Raw genomic sequence first — 18,932 nt, 5'->3', positions numbered from 1 at the left:
CAGTTCTCTAAACCATATTCTCCACTAAGCATCTGTACACCTCTCCCATACTTTCCTGCCTTACATACATGTTATATCTTTTCTCTCCTCTTCACATAAGAAGCTTGGTCTCCTTTTTTACATGTTTTGAGAAGTGTTTCTCAGAATGTTCAGTTTTCTAGGGTCTAAGTAGATCTGATGGCAGCAGAGCTTTGTTTTAGAAAAACGGGATCCCTCAGAGTTAAGCAACTATAGCCTTGTCTCCAACCTTCTGTGGCTGGGCAAGGTAATTGAGAGGGTGGTGGTCTCCCAGCTCCAAGCAGTCTTGGAGGAAACTGATTATCTAGACATATTTCAAACTGGCTTTTGGGAGGGCTATGATGTGGAGACTGCCTTGGTCGGTCTGATGGATGATCTCCAATTAGGAATTGACAGGAGGAGTGTGACTCTGTTGGTCCTTTTGAATCTCTTGGTGTCTTTTGATACTATCAACCATAGTATCCACCTGGAGCATCTGAGGGGGTTGGGAGGCACTGCTTTGCAGTGGTTCTGCTCCTTCCTCTCGGGCAGATTTATTTGCTTATTTATTTATTTATTTAACACATTTGTATACCACCCAAAATGCAAGCCTCTGGGCAGTTTACAACAAAACAATTGAAAACAAAGATTCCAGATAGTGTCCCTTGGAGACTGTCACTCTTTAAAATCTGAATGGTGTCCTTCAGGGCTTCATACTGTCTCCAATGCTTTTTAACATCTACATGAAACTGCTGGGAGAGATCATCAGGAGATTTGGTGCAGGGTGTTATCAGTATGCTGACGACACCCAAATCTATTTCTCCATGTCAATATCATCACGAGAAGGCATAACCTCCCTAAATGCCTGCCTGGAGGTGGTGATAGGTTGGATGAAGAATGGAGACTGAATCTGGAGACTGAATCCAGATAAGACAGAGATATTTATTGTGCAGGTTTGGAACTTGAGAGACGATTTTGATCTGTCAGTTCTGGATGGTGTCACACTTGCCCAGAAGGAACAGGTACACAGTCTGGGAGTGCTTCTGGATTCAAAGTGTCCCAGGTTGAGGTGGTGGCCAGAGGTGCTTTCTATCACCTGAGGCTGATACACCAGCTGTGTCCATTTCTTGAGATAAATGACCTAAGAACAGTGGTACATATGGTGGTAACCTCCAGACTTGACTACTGCAATGTGCTCTAGGTGGGGCTGCCTTTGTATATAGTCCAGAAATTGCAGTTGGTACAGAATGCAGCAGCCAGGTTGTTCTGGGTCATCTCGAAGAGACAATATTACTCCTATACTAAAAGAGCTATAATGGCTACCGATAAGTTTCAAGGCAAAATACAAGGTGCTGGTTATAACCTATAAAGCCCTAAACAGCTTAGGCCCAGGATATTTAAGAGAACATCTTCAACATGAGCCCCACCACCCATTGAGATCATCTGGAGAGGTTCATCTGTAGTTGCCACTGGCTCATCCAGTGACTACTCAGGGACAGCCCTTCTCTGCTGCTGCTCCGAGGCTTTGGAATGTTCTCCCTGCTGAAATAAGAGTCTCCCCATCTCTGATAACTTTTAAGAAGGCAGTAAGACACATTGGTTCAGCCAGGCTTTTAATGAGACTTAACAGTTTTTAGCACTGTGTTAAATTTTACATTATTTTAATGTTTTAATTTTGTTTTAATTGGTACAATTTATTGTAAACTGCCCAGTGATGTAGATTTGGGTGGTATATAAATATAATTAATAGAGAGAGAGAGAGAGAGAGAGAGAGAGAGAGCATCACCACACAGGTATGGGGAGCGGGGAGATATGTGAAAAATGCATGGATGAGGTAGATCCAAATCCTCCCCCCACCTGATTTTTCTTTCCAAAATCCCCTTCCACCCAACTGCTTTCGGCCTGTCCTGGAACTCCTGTCTGTGGGGTGGGGGGAAACTGTGGGGAGGTGGCTTTTGGAGGAAAATAATGGGTGGGGAAAGGACAGGGGACTCCTTCCCACCTGCCCCAAATCAGATAAAATCACCCCCGTCTAGGTTTCTATCCATTCAACATGGCCTGCATTCTAACAGTGCTGATGTCCACCAATTCTAATTCTAGACCAAGGCTGGCCAACCTGAGGCTCTCCAACTGTTGTTTGACTACAGCTCCCATCATCCCTGGGCTACTGTGGTTGGGGATGATGGGAGATGTAGTCCAAAAGCAGCTACAGAGCCTCAAGCTGGAAAAGAAATCAAGCCTCAGAGCTTGTGGGGGTTACTTTTCCCTTCAGCCCTACACCTGCAGCATAAAGGCCCCTTCACCAAGCACATTTTATTACTAGGGATTATTAGGGGCTGAACTTAAATGGGGACTGAATTAACAAAAATCAGAAGGGAAACAAAAATATTCCCTAAAGTACAAAGGGATCTTACCCACATGTTTGAGGGCTATCAGCATCCAAGACAAGGAACTAACATGGAATTATGAATGCTGAGTGATTCTTACCAACACAGTCATGGCCTAAAGGTGAGGTTTCATAGCCACGGTCACACAGGCAACGGAATGAGCCATCTGTATTGTCACAGAAGCCATGGCTTCCACACAGTGTCTCATTGGCACATTCATCAATATCTGTAGGAAAGAAGAGCAGATAGTCAATCTGGAGTCTGTTTTTCAGCAAGCCAAACCCCACTCTGCTCCTGCACCATGATCACATGGCAGCAATAATTTGCCATTTGCAACAGAGTTCATACTGTTCAACATGGGTTCATCATCATCTGAGAGTGGATAGACAGCCAAAGCCATTGAAAGTTAAGGGGAGAGAAGTGAGTCACCCTAGCAGGCTGTTATCAATTGAAGGCCCTAGGACTACAGTACGAGGTCATTCACACAATCAAAAACTGTGTTCTAACTGGGTCTGGGAGCTGTGTGTGCTCCCAGTGTTTGGCTGTATGGAAGTAAGAGAGGAGGAAAACCTGGGTAGAAGTGATTGTATGGAAGCCAGGTAGGAGGAAAAGCTACCCAGGTTTTCCTCTTACCTTGCTTCTACACAATCAAAAATTGGGAGAACACACAGCTCCCAAACCTGGATAGAACACAGTTTTTGATTGCGTGAAAGACCTTTACTTGTCTTATGTATGGATCATGTTCCTCCTTCATAATCTTTCCAAGAGGAAAAGCACAACAAGATAACTTCTGTTATCACATTCCAAGGAGTTTAGACTAGCTGAGATCACAGCCAAGTAACAAGATGAATGCTTTTGCCTCTAGAGTGGACAAAGTTGCCTCCTTCCCTTCACCAGCTAAAGTCCCCCTTAAGAGACGCTTTCTTGCCATTTTGCATGCCCCTGAGTTTCTGTAAATCTGAAACCTACCAATGCATTCTCCAAATGATGCTTGATGGAATCCAAGTGGACATCCCACAATGCAGTGGTATGAGCCCAATGTGTTCTGGCATTGCCAAGTGCCACACGCCGTACCCCCATATTCTTCACATTCATCCACATCTGTTATCCAAGACAATGAATTTCAAACGACAAGGTCAGAAAGGTGTATATAATAAACATAGGGTATGGGAGATTAAAACAAAAGCAAACACACTAAGGCCACCCCAAAGTTAATCCTGGCAACAAAGTACATTGCTCCTATGTCTTCCAAGGGTAATATCTACTATTTGAGTCTCTAGTACAGGGCTGCACAACTTCAGCTCTCCTGTAAATATTGACTACAATGCCCATCATCCCTGACTATTGGTTACTGTGGCTGGGGTTGATGGGAGTTGTAATCCAGAAACACTTGGAGGGTTAAAATTGTGCAGCCCTGCTCTAGCAGCATTGCCCTCAAGCCTAGGCAGCACCGTGATGCAAGAAGCACAGGTTCAAAGTACTTAGAATAGCTAATTAATCCCTAGAATAGCTAATTAATCCTTCCATTGACTGACTGAGAGAGTAGGGATAAGAAAGTTTAAAGGAGGAAATAAAAGGAGCATTTCCCCAGGTCAGTGGTTCCCATCCAGGTTTCCTCCAGATGTTGATGAACTATAACTCCCATCATTCCCAGCTGCAATCTATTGTGGCTCAGGGTGATAGGAGTTGTAGTTCAACAACATCTGGAGCAGTGGTTCTCAACGTGTGGGTCCCCAGATGTTGCTGAACTACAACTCCCATAATTCCCAACCAAAGGCCAATGGGGCTAGAGATGCTGGGAGTTGTAGTTCAGCAACATCTGGGGACCCACATGTTGAGAACCACTGATCTGGAGGAACCCTGGATGGAAACCACTACCCCAGGCAGAGGTGCACTTAGGTAATTGTGGAGCCTGGACCTAAAGGCCTTTGGATCCCCTCTCCTGCTGGAGACCCCCCTCCCACTGCAAGTAAAGCATCATCCCCCTACACACACACACACACACACACACACACACACACACACACACACACACACACCCTGTGACAAACAATATTCTTAACACATGGGGTATATTTATGCAAATATGCAGTAGCAGAAAGATTTTAACACACAACTTAACATATTCCCATTCCATATTTTTATTTCCCCACTCCCCTCTCTATCTCTAAAGCACCCGGCACAGGTCATAATCACACGCGGCCACCTGGCACAGTGCAGGCCAGCAGCAACCACACCAACCAGGACAGTCTAAAGAGGATTTGGTGGCCCTCAGGGGGGTGTGGAGGCCTTGGACCTCGGCCTGGAAGTCCAGGAGCAAGAGTGCCACTGACCCCAGGTGCTGGTAATACGGAAACATTCTTTGCACTGTGAAATTATCTGCTTGACTTGCACATGCTTCCCATCTGTAGTCTTTCCTGCTTCAGAGATCATGTCTTACCTATACAGTCATCAGTTTCCTGGGAATACTTGAAGCCTGAAAAGCACAAGCATCTGTAGGATCCTTCTGTATTGAGGCACCGGCCACGTAAGCACCTGGACTGGTCTGCACATTCATCTACATCTGGAGATGAGAGTTTAAGATAGTGGGAAGGCAGAAGAGGCACAAAGCAAAAACTAACCATTTCTTCAGAATGACCGGTGCTGGGGAAGTGGGAATGCAGGAGACCCAGGATAGAAGCAGCAGGAAGAGATAACAGAATTATTCAAACACATTAATTTGGAACTGCTTTGAAGTGGGCCTAAATTAAACCATTTGGACCCTCAGTTGGACCCTGTTGTCTCACTACTAGCCCATCCAAGTAGCCAGTCAACCCAACCTCAAACTTACCTTTGCAGGTGGGGATGGTGGTGAGAAGATCTGATGACAGCAGGATCACCCATTGACCCTGGGAAGCATTGGGAACTACATTCCACATAACCCTGAGATCAACAGATGCTCCTGAGTATGCTTGTGGTAGTATGTAGGCTTAGGCTGAAGCTTTTACTACTGCAAGACAGCTCTACACTACTCTGCCATACAAGGGCAATTTTGGGAAAGGGGAGCTGGCGGAATTGGTGACACTGAAACAAGCCACTTCTAAACTGGACCCAAATTTCAAAGAGGTCTGGGACTTATTCAAAAGAGCTCGAAGGCAAGGGCTGTGAGGAGAGAGGAACATAGAAAGATGCTGTCTACCAAGCCAGCACATTACATGCATCTAGCTCAGTATTGTCTACTCTGACTGGCGGTGGCTCTCCAGGACTTCAGGCAGGAATATTTTTTCCTCAGCTCTAGAAGATGCCAGGAGATTCAATTCCTGAATGTCCTCCTGAATGCTAAGCAGATGTTCTACCACCAAGCTACAGCACTGTCTCTTTCAAGAATCCTTTCCAACCCTACCCCTCACTCCAGTTATGAGATTTGGTTCCATCACTATTCACAAGAAGAGTCCAAAGGGCTATGGGCTTAGGCCTGTTTTAGTATCCATGACCTTACCTTGGCAGCTGACTCCACCAGCAGCATTTGAGAAGCCAAGACCACAAATGCAAAAATAGGATCCATGACTGTTCAAGCATTCGCCATTGGGGCTGCAGATCTCATTGTCCAGGCACTCATTCACATCTACAGGTGAGCAAAATAGCAACAATCAGCTTGCTCAGATCAGAAGCTACCAATTATTCTCATCTGACCTCTTTGCTTGTCTCTATGTATCACCTTAAGAAATAATAACTGTCCTTTCACCCACCATCAAGGTTCTCTGTATCCTTACTCCACCCCCACCTATTGTATCTGGAAGGAAACACTGCACAATAGCAGTTTGCAAAAACATACCACAAAGGAAAAATGCAATTCGGTCATACTTGATTGTACGCAAATGCTCTTATTCAAGGGGATCTTTTCAAGAACCTCTTACCCAACTCATCCAGGCTAGGCATTATGGGGAGTTTCAATCATTTCGGGCCAGACAATTAACTGCTCATGCCACACACTAGGTGGGGAAAGTATTACATTATTCGTATAGTCATTTATTCCTCCTCCTTCAACATCCAGCTTAAGGGCTGTGCAAGGAGAACACTTCTGCTTACACACTTTTGGTGATCCCCCCGCCTTCTCTCTGAAGGCACCCATGCCTTCCCAAAATAAGGTCAACTCGTAGGGAATGATTTTCAGGAGTCATGGGCTGTAGAGGGATGTGGGGAATCACCAAAAATTGCCTTTCTCTTCCATGTGCGAGCAGAAGCATTCCCTTTGAACAACTCTTATTTGGATGTTGGCCATTGTTATGATTTCTGGCTGACATTCTGATGAAGGCTGCGCATGTGCTATGTGAGATGCACCTATGCAGTGGAAGGCCTTCCAACTACCACAGTAATGGCACTCACAGGTGGGTAATTTTCACTGATCTCCCCTTCACCTGAAAATTCCCAGTTGAAACAAAAACAATGTCCCTGTCCCTGAGGTTGAGCAGTCTGCAAAGACATATTTCTGGGTGGTACATGGCACTTTCAGGTGAAGGGGAGATCAGTGAAAATCCCCTTGCCCCTTCCACAACATGGGTACTTCTTCCTGCTGCATATGCACACCCTGGCCATCTATTAATTATTAATTTATTATATAATAGCTGGCAGTATTGTTATAGTGTGTCTATAACACTATTGTTATAGTGAGTCCATTATTATTAATAATAATAATTATTAAGTATTATTAATGATGATGATGTCTAAAATCCGCAAGGTATTATTCAATATATAAACACAGAATAAAAAAGAGCACACACCCCAGAACCTTGATGAAAAGTTTACAATCAAAACAGACAGACTCATGAGAGAAAGCAAAGGGGAAGGGGGCAAAAAAAAAAGAGGAAGAGAGACTCTGAATTCTTCCCTGTCACTCAAACATACATGGTGATTTCTTTCTGGAACTACTGTAGATAGAACAGATTGCTTGTTTGTCCCAGTTCCACACGGAAAGGAAAGGATATCCCTAAAAGGTGCCGTGTACTCTTTCCCCCACTGAACTAAGAGTGATTAACACAACTAAATGGCAGAAGAATGGGCAGATCCATGCAGCAAGGATCTCAGCATACCTTCACAACTGGTTTGATTGAAGAGCTCAAATCCAGACTGGCAGTGGCACATGTAGGAACCCAGGGTGTTTAAACACTCACCTCCCAGGCAGTGAGTGTTTGGGTCTTCACATTCATTAATATCTGCCAGCAAAGGAGGACAAGATAAATGGCAGAAAACAATCTGTACCTATGGGAAGCTGCAGCACTTAAGAGGGAAAGAACACTGTGTGGAGAAAAATTAGTCCAACAAGGCAGAGTTGTGCATGCCTGAACTTCTTTCACTGTAATTTTAAGCATGGCAAAGGAAATATATTCACATGAGCACCACTAAATAAGCTGCAGCAGAGCTAATTCTTTTTTACTAAATCCCTGCCCATACTGCAAGTGCATTCGAAACTTTTAAACATGTAATAGAGCACCTTCTCTTTCTATTTGCAGTTGCTCCCACAAGGTTTTCTCTAACCTACATTCTGAATAGCTTTGTCCTTTGTTTAAAACACATTGAGCAATATAATTCCTGTTCTTCCACCCACAGAAATGCTCTTGGAAGACTATTCAAGCTTTATTGTATTTACTCAAGCTATCACAAAGTTCTTATGGTTCAAACACAAAAGTCCAGATAAAGATGCCAGTCTCTAAAGGAGCATTATACTGTACTTGTGCAACAGCGCCTATGTATAGTTAAGCTGGAGAGTGTTTTCAACTGTTTTCAACCACCATTATAAGCCCTGAGCATTCTATTGCTTATAAAATCAAAACCATCTGTCTGATCTGCCTGGCCACCAGCACACATTTACTAGGTGACAAGAGACACCTTCCCTGCAAATTTGGTGAAGGTCTGTTGGACAATGGCTTAGATAGAGCAGTTAAAAGCTTTTCTCTTTTGAACATGGGTTCAACTTTTGAACATGGGTTGAACATGGGTTCAAAGAATTGGTGACATTTTTTCAGATTAAGGAAGTGCAAATGATTTTGTAGTCTATTTGCATAGCTTCAGTCTTTAGACTGCATGCCAGAAAAGTGCCTTTTGCATACCCCCCCGGGGACCCAGTTGATTGTTATTTTACAATTGATCCCAAAGCTGGGTTTTAAGAGGCAGAAAAATGCATTTTAGTGTTAACAGAATCTGTGCAGTAGCAAGTTTGAGGTTACAGTGCCCACAGCGATGCCCACAATAAACACAGTAGCTGTCTCGCTGTCCCGACCCTGCTACCTGCTACTACGCTCCAACCCGCCGCTCCACCTGCTGCTCGCCCTGGCAAGATGGCATCCCCTCCCAGCTGCCCCGGCCTCCATCCCCAGGGCTCAGATGGCCTTTGCGCATGTGCAGACTCCTCACATGCACAAAGACCATTTGAGCCCTGGGGGCGGGGCAGCCGGCAGGAAGCTATCCAGACATGGTTGTGAGCTTATAGAGGGAAACTACTATTGGGGATAAAGTCCAGGACATGACCCAGAGCTTGTACCTTGCTTAAGCATTCATGAGCCCTGGTTCGTTCACTAGATCACATTACGGAAGGGAGGGAAATCACGGCTGCCCACTTTTGCAAGAGGGTTTTGCAAGATTTTTATTTATTTATTTATTTATTTATTTTTACATTTCTATACCACCTTTCATTAAAAGAAAACCCCAAGGCGGTTTACAAAAATTAAAACATACAATAAAAGCAATAAAAACATCAAGCAATAAAAACATCAAGCTAAAAACATATAAAAACAAGACAACAGATGACAGATAAAAACACAGAGAAGCCGCAGTAAAAACGATTATGCAAAAGCCTGGGTAAAAAGCCAAGTCTTTAAAAGCTTTCTAAAAGCCGTGATGGAGTCTGAGGAACGAATGGCCACTGGGAGAGCATTCCAGAGTCTAGGGGCAGCAACAGAGAAGGCCCTGTCCCGAGTGCACGAAAGCCGGGCCTCCCTCATTGTCGTGCATGAAAGCAGGGCCCCCTCAGATGTCCTTGTCAAGTGGGCAGCAACCCTTGGGAGCAGGCGGTCCCTCAAATACTCAAGATCCTCACTGAAGCCCCCCCCCCACATACATACATACATACATACACACTCTCTCTCTCTCTCTCTCTCTCTTCTCCTTTCCCGCCTTCCTTCTAACAGACGAGCCCCTGATCTCCATTTATGGGGAAAGGCTGCGCGGATGAGAGAGGACTCTTGTTTACCCATGCCTTTACCCTTGCTAAAAAACTTGTTGCAGGAATGCTCCAGGCCCTGGTTCATTCACTAAATCACATTGTGGATTTACTGAGTAGTGCTGGAGTGCCTGCAGCTTTGAAATTGACATGCTTCTGATTTAGCTGTGTCCTGTGATGGAAGAATGACTACTCTGAGCAAGGGGACGTCATTCCCGTTCTCCTCATTTTTTGCCTGTTAATTTCTGTACTTTCTGGGTTTCTGCCCATGGCTCCATTAGCCTTTGTGATACTGTTGCTAATGCCTACTGAGAAGTTATCCACCTCAAGCTCCATTAAACTGAATGGGAGCTTCACAAGAGCACTCCAATTGAAATTGAATGCATCTTTCTTGGGCGCTTTCCAGACTCACTGCTCTACAGCAGCAAAATGCCTCCATTCAGGCAAGTTGCATTTGAAATGTAAACAGCAGGTTGAGCAGTCTCACGGAAACTAACAACCCAAGAAACCAGCAACTTTTTTACACTTGATATATGACGTCCTAGCTCTATATTGCAGCAATTAAATTCGAAACAAGGCATTGGAAATGTGAATGGCACCCTGCTGTCCACGCAGGGACTGCCATGTCACGATGCAGGAAGTGTGGAAGTACACTTCTGAGATCCAACGTGACCCCGTTGCAGGGTCTAATCTGGAAACAACTTGGAACTACAGACAGTGGGATCTGCCCCCAAGTAGTATAGCCAGCATGGAGTGCAGGATACCATCTCAAAGGTTCAATCTAGTGCTAGTGGAAGCTTCTTATGTACAAGTCGCAATGGAATCCATGAATCCTGTGCCTGGGGCTGGGTGTTTGCACTGGAGAACGTGCTGCTCATGTCCACCTCCCCCCCCCCCACTTAATCAGAGAGGTGGAAAGCATGAAGGCTCGGGACACCAGAAGAAGCCTGCATTTTGCATTCAAAGGGTGAGGAGAGGCTGGTGAGAGAGAAAGGGAGAGAGGGAGGGGGGTTTATTGCACCAAGGAGCCATAGCTGGGACCCAACCTTGGAAAAGCCCTGGTATCTGTCGAAACATGACCTATTTAAATCTATTAAGAATTTCACCCAACCTGTCTGGATCCCTTTTTAAGTGCTTCCTAGCCTGACTTCTTTCCATGCAATCCGGGACATAATTCTTTAGCTAAGGTGATTCATCTCAGCGTTGTCACACTTGCCTGACCTCCAAAATCAAGCTTCGGCTAACCCTTTCCCTGCCTCTTTCCCTCTCTTCTTCTTGTGCGGAGATTGTTCTCCACTGCCTGCTGGTTGTCCCAACCAGCTTCAGAGACAGAGCCATGAAAAGAGCAGGCAGCTAGTGGGGCAGAGATTCTGTCAAACTTCCCTTGTGGAAGATCAGCAAGACAAATTGCCAAGCAGCACCCTCTGCTGATACTTGGCATTTCACAAGTCCACCAAGCATCTATATCTATATCTATATCTATATCTATATCTATATCTATATCTAACAAATTATCGGCAATGGCCTCTCCATACATGACAGAGAAGCGTCGGGGCATACCAGAAACCTCAGCGTTGTTGGGTTGTTTTTTTAAAAAAGATGCCACAATTAGAAGATTTTTTAGAACTGGACAGAATTCAGGCTAAGCCAGAATGCGCAGCCATAATTTGAGGAAAAGCAGAATCATGTGTAAACTGTCTCCGATAGCCCACTGCAACTTCATGAAACAGGAATGCGAAACAGGTCAGATGCTGGACTAGATGGGCCTTGGGCCTGATCCAGCAGGGCTGTTCTTATGTTCATGAGCTGAGCTAACCCAACAAAGGCGGCCCCTCTTACATGGGGCCCTCACTCTCTCAAGTGAATGATACGGTAGAACTTTTGCACAGCGACCCCCTCTTCTCCAGGGAAGCCTTTCATGCACCCAAAGAAGATGTTGAAACTCCATGTGTCCAGGCATAGCCACACATTAGACGGCTGATATGTGAACTCGCACCCTCCATTCTGGAGCAGATGATAGCTAAATCTATGTGTGGAAAGGTTCCACAGAACACTGGCTGGCCGGACACCAGGACATGGAGCACGGGTGAGAAGTTTGTGTGTCTCTGTGTGTGTGTGTGTGTGCGCGCCTGTCTGTGTGCGTGTCTGACTGTGTGCATGTCAGTCAGTCTGTGTGAATGGCTACATCACTTGTGTACAGCTTACACTATTTTGCTGATAACACCATCCTGAAGGAAATTAAATCAAGCAGGAGAACTGTGAGGTTTATGGGAAATTTCTGGGAAGATAATCTGTAGTTTGGGACATGGTTGTTAAAGCACTTGTTATTTTTAATTATTATCGGTGTGTGTGTTTTAAGAAAAAGGAAGAAATGAAGAACCAATTTAAAGTGAACACAAATTATCTGCTTCTTGTGTCCTTATTCACAGCTGAATAATCATGAGGTGGGATCACGCTGTCACTATTACTGAATCCACTAATTTTATTTAATTGTGTTTTTTCAGGTGGTGGTGGGGAGTGTGACTTTATTTTAGCTGAAGGTTTTCCAAAGTTTTTGGAGTTCAACATCAGGAAGTTTTACCTTGTGGTTTGAGTAAGCAATTCCTGATAGTGTCTAATCATATTTCCCTTTTTAAAATGCCTGGAAATTCAGTAATTCAAAAACTTTTGGTTTAAAATGAGAATTAAACTGCGTTACATTTTCACTCATTCTCTAAAAAGAATGGAAATTGTATGTTAAGGTGCTCATCTTAACTTCTATGCCATATAAGCTGTATAAAGACTTTGTACAGTCGAGTATATAATGATAGCTTTAGAAATGAGGTTCCATGAACCCACACTTTGCCTTGATCAGAGATGCATCAGGCAGAAATTCATCAGGGGCATCTCTAGGAAGTGATTAGGGAAACCGCACCTGTTAAATGTCTGCCTGGATGTATCCCTCCCCAGCCCAATGTCCAACTGAAAGACCAAAGCAAAGTTAATTTAAATAGGGATCCCTAATTTAAATAGGGATCTTGTTTGTCCAAATGTTAATTGTCCAAATATTCAAATATGTATCCTGTTCTTGCAAACATTTGAATTCTTAATTTTAAGCAGGTGAGATCTCTTGACGTCATTAAACATACACCTTGCAGTTTCAGCATGAATTATAGGTATGATTTATTATTTATTTACATAGTACCTGGGTTTGTACTCAGTGCTTTTCACATCTGCCAGGCAGATGTCTGCCTTATTAGATCTGATACCTCTAAAAAAAGAAAAAATGCAGCAGGAGAAAATGGCACAGAAGGAAAAGGATATAGTTGGTCCTGACATTTATATAATAATTTTCAAGAGCTAAGGCTGGTTAGAGATAGCCCGGCCACAGCAATTCATGAACATAGGAAGCTGCCTTATACTATTGGTCCATCTAGCTCAGCATTGACTACACAGACTGGCAGTGGCTTCTCCAAGGTTGCAGGCAGGAGTCTCTCTCAGTCCTATCTTAGAGATGCCAGGAAGGGAATCTTGGACTTTCTGAATGGAAGCATGCATTGTTGCAAGCATGCAGGTGCATGCAGAAAGTCCCAGATTCCCTTCCTGGCTTCTCCAAGATAGGACTGAGAGAGACTCCAGCCTGCAACCTTGGAGAAGCTGCTGCCAGTCGGTGTAGTCAATGCTGAACTAGATGGACCAATAGTATAAGACAGTTTCCTATGTTTATGTGTGTGTGTTCCTATGTTCCTATGAACTTCCTATGTTCTTATGCTCATGCGCTTCCTATGCTCCTATGTTCTTCCCAGAGCGGCCCCTTCCCCTAAGGGGAATATCTTATAGTGCTCACATGTAGTCTCTGATTCAAATGCAACTAGGGCAGATGCTACTTAGCAAAATGCTTGCTTCAAAAAGACCAGCTCTCTTCCTCCATGCTTTGGTAACATCCTGTTTGGATTATAGCCATGTGCTATACATGGGGCTGCCCTTGAAGATGATTTGAAAACTTCCATTAGTACAACATACAGCAGCTAGGCTGGGAACATGGTATTGGAGATGTAGTTCCAGTGCATCGACCCAGAGGCATATCTAGGGAAAATAACGCCTAGGGCAAGCACTGAAATTGCACCCCCTATCCAAACATCTGACACCCATCTTTCAGATAGCTTTACCAAAATATCAGCTGAAAAATACAAGTCAAGCTCGTTAATCTTTTAATATTTCAAAAACTGTTTAGCAGTGAACGTAGCCAGACCAAAAAATGCTGGAAAACGACAAATTTCAGAATGCTGGCGCTCATGAAATACCCAAATATTATGTGGAGGTGTACTTGGAAAACTAAAGAGAAGTGCCTGTCTAATTCTCTACTAAGCATTGTAGCATCACCATTACATAAGATTTAAAAATAAATGGAGAATTTGACTTTTCCCAGATACTCTGAAAATAATTAAAGGATATGCAGAGTAAACTGTCACTGCTTGGAATATATTCTAGTATTTCAGACAGACAGTTAAAATGAGAGAAAGAGAGCAAGAAACTCCCAGTGGGCCTTAATACTAAGGATTTCACACTGATTCAAAGACAAACTCACCATTATAGCCATATTATTAAGACATCACATTTAACTCACTTATCACAAGAAGCAAAGTAAGAGCAAATGAATACAATCCTAGCTCATAAGCTTCAGCTCAGTATTCACAAGCCCTGATTCTCTGTACAAAATATGTACAGTGACTTATATTAAATTTTTTAAATTTTTTTAACCTGTAGCCCCTTTGGGGGACTTCCTAAAGGCCATGGGGGGTCTGCAAAGGTCTCCCCTCCCCCTGCTGGCCTCTAGGGCCTCACAGGGACCATCTGAGCATGTGCAGTGGCCATTAATTTTTTTTTAAAAAAATGGCCGCTGAAAACAAAATGGCCACCATGCATGCTCAAATGGCGTCTGGGGCACGTGCCCTGCCTGCCCCACCCTAGATATGCCCCTGCATCGACCTTTTGCATCAACTATCCTAATGACCACTAGGGGCATTGGTAGCAGAGATAGTGACTAAGGGTCTCCCTGACTGATCTACCTGTCTCCATTCTATGACCTCTGATCGGACTCTTCCGTACTTCCTGTGCTGAGTCACAATCCTTCCTTTTCTCCTAGAGAGAAGATGGAAACATCTCATTCCCTCCTCACCTATTCATTATGTAGTCCTTTAGATTAGGCTTAGGTCTTTCCTATCCAAGTGTACTTAACCAATACATACTTAGTATTTAGTTCTACAAGGATCTCCATGTGTTTTCACTAAATAGCTGCAACAACTAAACCATCCTCTGCTACCTACTCTGTAACTGGAGTGTTTGCTCATTCTTTAGTGCTCTGCTGTTTTACCTACTGGGGGTAAAAATTAACAACCCCCAACACATGGAGCACATCTCACTAGTTCTAACACAACATCATTGGCTCCCTATTTGTTTTTGGATGCAGTTCAAGGTTGCAGTTAGGGGGAAAATTATCAATTCTCATGATGTTACTCTAAGTCTGCAACTATTGCTATCCTTAGCCGGGAAGATTTTAAAAAATATATATTTTCCTTTCTGTCTTTTTAAAAACAATTTTGTCAATAAAGTTCATAACAATAAAAAGCAATTAATCTTTATTCGTATTCTTAATTCATCCTAAGAAAACAAAAGTAAACTGTTCAATTGGCCTAGTTACCAGCAAAAGGATTAGCTGCATTTGCAAGCACTTTGTTAAGTTGATTCTCTGAGCCCCTTTTTCCATGTTCTTTAATTAATTGTTTTTTCACCTTGGCTTTGTTAATCCTTTGTTAATTTTTATGTTTTGTTACTATATTTATATCTCTGGTATCCCAGTCTAATTATTCTCCCTTGACTTTGACACTGAAAATCGAATTTCTCTCCCACAACCCACACTCCTCTAATTTGTGGCTTGAAAAGGCTAGGCAGGTTTGTCTCACTTAATCTGTCTGAAAAATTATGCACTCATTCCTTTCACTCTCCTGATCCATTTTGTTTTTCTCCTCTGAATTGCCTTAATTTGGATTAATGAACATTAGATGCAAAGCTGCAACCAACTCATTAATGAATATATTAATCTCTGCCGCATATCCCCAACCCGAAAACATTAAGTCTCCAATGCATTCAACTTCATAGGAACATAGGAAACTGCCATATACTGAGTCAGACCATTGGTCTATCTAGCTCAGTATTGTCTTCACAGACTGGCAGTGGCTTCTCCAAGGTTGCAGGCAGGAATCTCTCTCAGCCCTATCTTGGAGAAGTCAGGGAGGGAACTTGAAGCCTTCTGCTCTTCCCAGAGCAGCTTCATCCCCTGAGGGGAATATCTTGCACTGCTCACATATCAAGTCTCCCATTCATATGCAACCAGGGCAGACCCTGCTTAGCTATGGGGACAAGTCATGCTTGCTACCACAAGAGCAGCGCTCCTCTCATGAACTTGTGAACTGCAGTGTTGCCTGAGATACAGTCCCAGGTGAGGAATCATATTATGAAAGAGAAGAATCAATCCAGATCATTTTCTTTGCTTGTGCAGAATTATACTGCATTCAAGTCTAATTCATGACCAAGTGTTAAAGTCATCCAACCGGGCAAAAGAAATCTTTACCTTGACAAGTGAGTCTACTGGATGAGAGCGTATAGCCAGGGTCACAGGCTCGACATGTGAAGGAACCCTGAGTATTAGTGCAGATTCCCAGGGGGCAGGCCATGGGAGAGACACATTCATCAATATCTAGAGAAAGCACAGACTGTCACCTACATGGGATAATGGACAAGATACAGTGCCAAAAGAAAAGCTCAAAAAATTCCTACTACACACTGCTCGATCAGCATGCTCTCTGAAAAGCAATCCTTCTCTTACTCTCTCTAAAGCTCATCTCAGAAGCTCAGTTTTCAGATGCTGCCTGGAAGTGTACAGGGGCTTTCCTCCAAAGTAACTTCAAGCCATAGGCTGCTGTAGGTGGCCTGTCACTTTAGATTGAAGCTACTGGTTGTTCAGTTCACCGAGGGAACAAATGGACGAGGTAGGATTCCCAAGCAGCTCCAACTGGACTCCAGAACAGCTGCCCAAAACTTGGGTATGGTTGCCCAAGAGCCCTTCCCTCTGGGGAAAAGTTTGACTTGGAACCAACATGGAAGGACAGTCCCTTGATGAGAAATAAAGGAAGAGGGCAGGAATGGGCATATACATAAGAACTGCCAAACTGGCTTAGACCAAAATCCATCTAATCCAGGACTGTTTCCAGTATTGGCAATCCAAATGCCTCTGTGAAATCCAAAAAGGGTATGAAGATGATGGCCATATCCAGTTCTATTCAGAGGTATATTGCAGCTGTACATTGAGTTTCTATTTAGTAAACACATCTAATGTGAAACACAGGGTATGAATAAAATATAAAATGTGGGTGAAACATGGAATTAAAAAAACCATTATGACAAAAGAAACATTTGACAATCCTCATCAGATGGCAACAGCCATCAGCATAAGAACATAAGAACAGCCCTGCTGGATCAGGCCCAAGGCCCATCTAGCCCAGCATCCTGTTTCGCACAGTGGCCCACCAGATGCCGCTGGAAGCCACAGACAGGAGTTGAGGGCGTGCCCTCTCTCCTGCTATTACTCCCCTGCAACTGGTACTCAGAGGCATCCTGCCTTTGAGGCTGGAGGTGGCCCACAGCCCTCCGACTAGTAGCCATTGATAGACCTCTCCTCCATGAAGTCATCCAAACCCCTCTTAAAGCAAATGAGACTTCAGGCTCTAGAGTCACTGGTTACAACTTCAGCCCCCCCACCCCCAGTACTCTGTAGGGTGCTCCAATTACTTGAGTTCTACAGCCACAATAAGGTTGCAACCTTATGGCTGGGCCAATGAATCCATGGGGCAGTTTCTCTGCTCATTACACCTGGTCACAGGACCTACCTTCACACAATCTTCCATCTCTTGATACCAAATATCCAACGCCACAAGCCACACAGGAGAAGGAGCCTTCAGAGTTGATGCAGCGTTCTCTAGGACAGGCATGAGGGTTTGCACACTCATCAATATCTATACAATTAATCAGAGAGACAGGGAGCAAAGGTTTGGTCTATAACTCATGAGCCAACAGATCAATATGAAGACAAGGCAAAGAGCTATATTTCAGTCAAATCTCAGTAACTGCCTGTGCTAGTCAGGAAACTGTGCTAAACCAGCTGGGTGATAGAGCCCAAGGCAGTTGTATTAGAAAGGTGAGAGTGGCATAGAATCAGATAAGAGTCAAATCAGCAAGATCTACTAAAAGCTTGTGACTCTGGCAACTCTTCCCATTGTTCTTCCCATTTCATTATATAGCCATGGTATCAAGTATTCATGAAAAACCTTCAGGGAACACAGGTTTCCAGAACAAGGAACTCATTGTCACCTTGACATGTATTTGGCAGCAATCAGAATCAAGAACCTAGGAAGCTCCCCAAAGGTATCAGATTCTGCAGCATGGTACACTGAGCACTGAAAGGATGGGGCTGAAAAGCAGGGCCGGATTAACAGAGTAGCAAATGTAGCATTTGCTACGGGCCCCGCGTTTTCTAGGGCCCCGCATGCCTGGCTTGAACGTCTGCCCCTTCTTTCTGCTCTCTATTTGGTGCTCTCTGCTGACTCTCCTCATTGCCTGCTGCTGCCCATTAGGCGTGTGCACGGAACCGCCACACTGTGGTGGGGGGTAGCTTTAAGAGCGGTGGGAGGGTTTACTTACCCCTCCTGCCGCTTTCCTGATGTGGCGCCGTAATGTAATTGGGGCGGCAGGATACCTCCCTGCCGTCCCTTCCCCGCTGCTGGTCTGCAAAAACTCCCAGTAATCCTTTGCGCGCGCACGTTGTGCACATGCTTCACGTCACTGACGTGCGCGCACGCAAAGGATTACTGGGAGTTTTTGCAGACCAGCAGCGGGGAAGGGACGGCAGGGAGGTATCCTGCCGCCCCAATTACTCATTACATTACGGCGCCACAGCGGGAAAGCAGCGGGAGGGGTAAGTAAACCCTCCCGCCGCTCTTAAAGCTACCCTCCACCCCTGATCTGAACCACCCAGGTCTGGACCAGTCCGGAGGCCTTTTCAATGGCCTCCGGACTGGTCCGGGCCCATCCCTACTGCCCAGTCTCATCTAAGCAAGGTCTTCCTGGCACCATGGTGTTGATTGGGTTATCTATTATGTTAAGCAGCACGGGAGGGGAGTAGTCAGAACAACAATAGGAACAGATAGCTTGCAAAGGGGTCTCAAAGATAACTTAATCGCCAGGGAGTTGGTCCTTATTTGTTTAAACTGTAAAAGTTTTCAAAAACATACACAGAGAGAGTAAAAGAAATAAAAGCA

At 44.3% G+C, this 18,932-nt stretch overlaps 1 protein-coding gene across 9 annotated transcripts in view; it reads right to left on the bottom strand.

The window, feature by feature from the left end:
- The window catches only part of LTBP2 (latent transforming growth factor beta binding protein 2), a 259,813-nt gene that overhangs the window by 17,394 nt on the left and 223,487 nt on the right, over nucleotides 1-18,932 (bottom strand). For 8 of the 9 annotated variants that reach the window (XM_053276860.1, XM_053276867.1, XM_053276877.1 and 5 more), the window contains 7 exons: nucleotides 17,505-17,630; nucleotides 16,190-16,315; nucleotides 7,454-7,576; nucleotides 5,863-5,988; nucleotides 4,825-4,947; nucleotides 3,354-3,485; nucleotides 2,485-2,610 (listed from right to left, as the gene is read on the bottom strand). In XM_053276860.1, coding sequence (XP_053132835.1) covers nucleotides 2,485-2,610; nucleotides 3,354-3,485; nucleotides 4,825-4,947; nucleotides 5,863-5,988; nucleotides 7,454-7,576; nucleotides 16,190-16,315; nucleotides 17,505-17,630 — 882 coding nt within the window. The remainder of the gene's footprint in view (nucleotides 1-2,484; nucleotides 2,611-3,353; nucleotides 3,486-4,824; nucleotides 4,948-5,862; nucleotides 5,989-7,453; nucleotides 7,577-16,189; nucleotides 16,316-17,504; nucleotides 17,631-18,932) is intronic. The other variant, XM_053276887.1, reaches the window with a different exon arrangement.

This window comes from Hemicordylus capensis, chromosome 1 (assembly GCF_027244095.1).
Source record: "Hemicordylus capensis ecotype Gifberg chromosome 1, rHemCap1.1.pri, whole genome shotgun sequence".
NCBI lineage: Eukaryota > Metazoa > Chordata > Lepidosauria > Squamata > Cordylidae > Hemicordylus > Hemicordylus capensis.
This window is presented reverse-complemented; position numbering and strand designations above follow the sequence as displayed.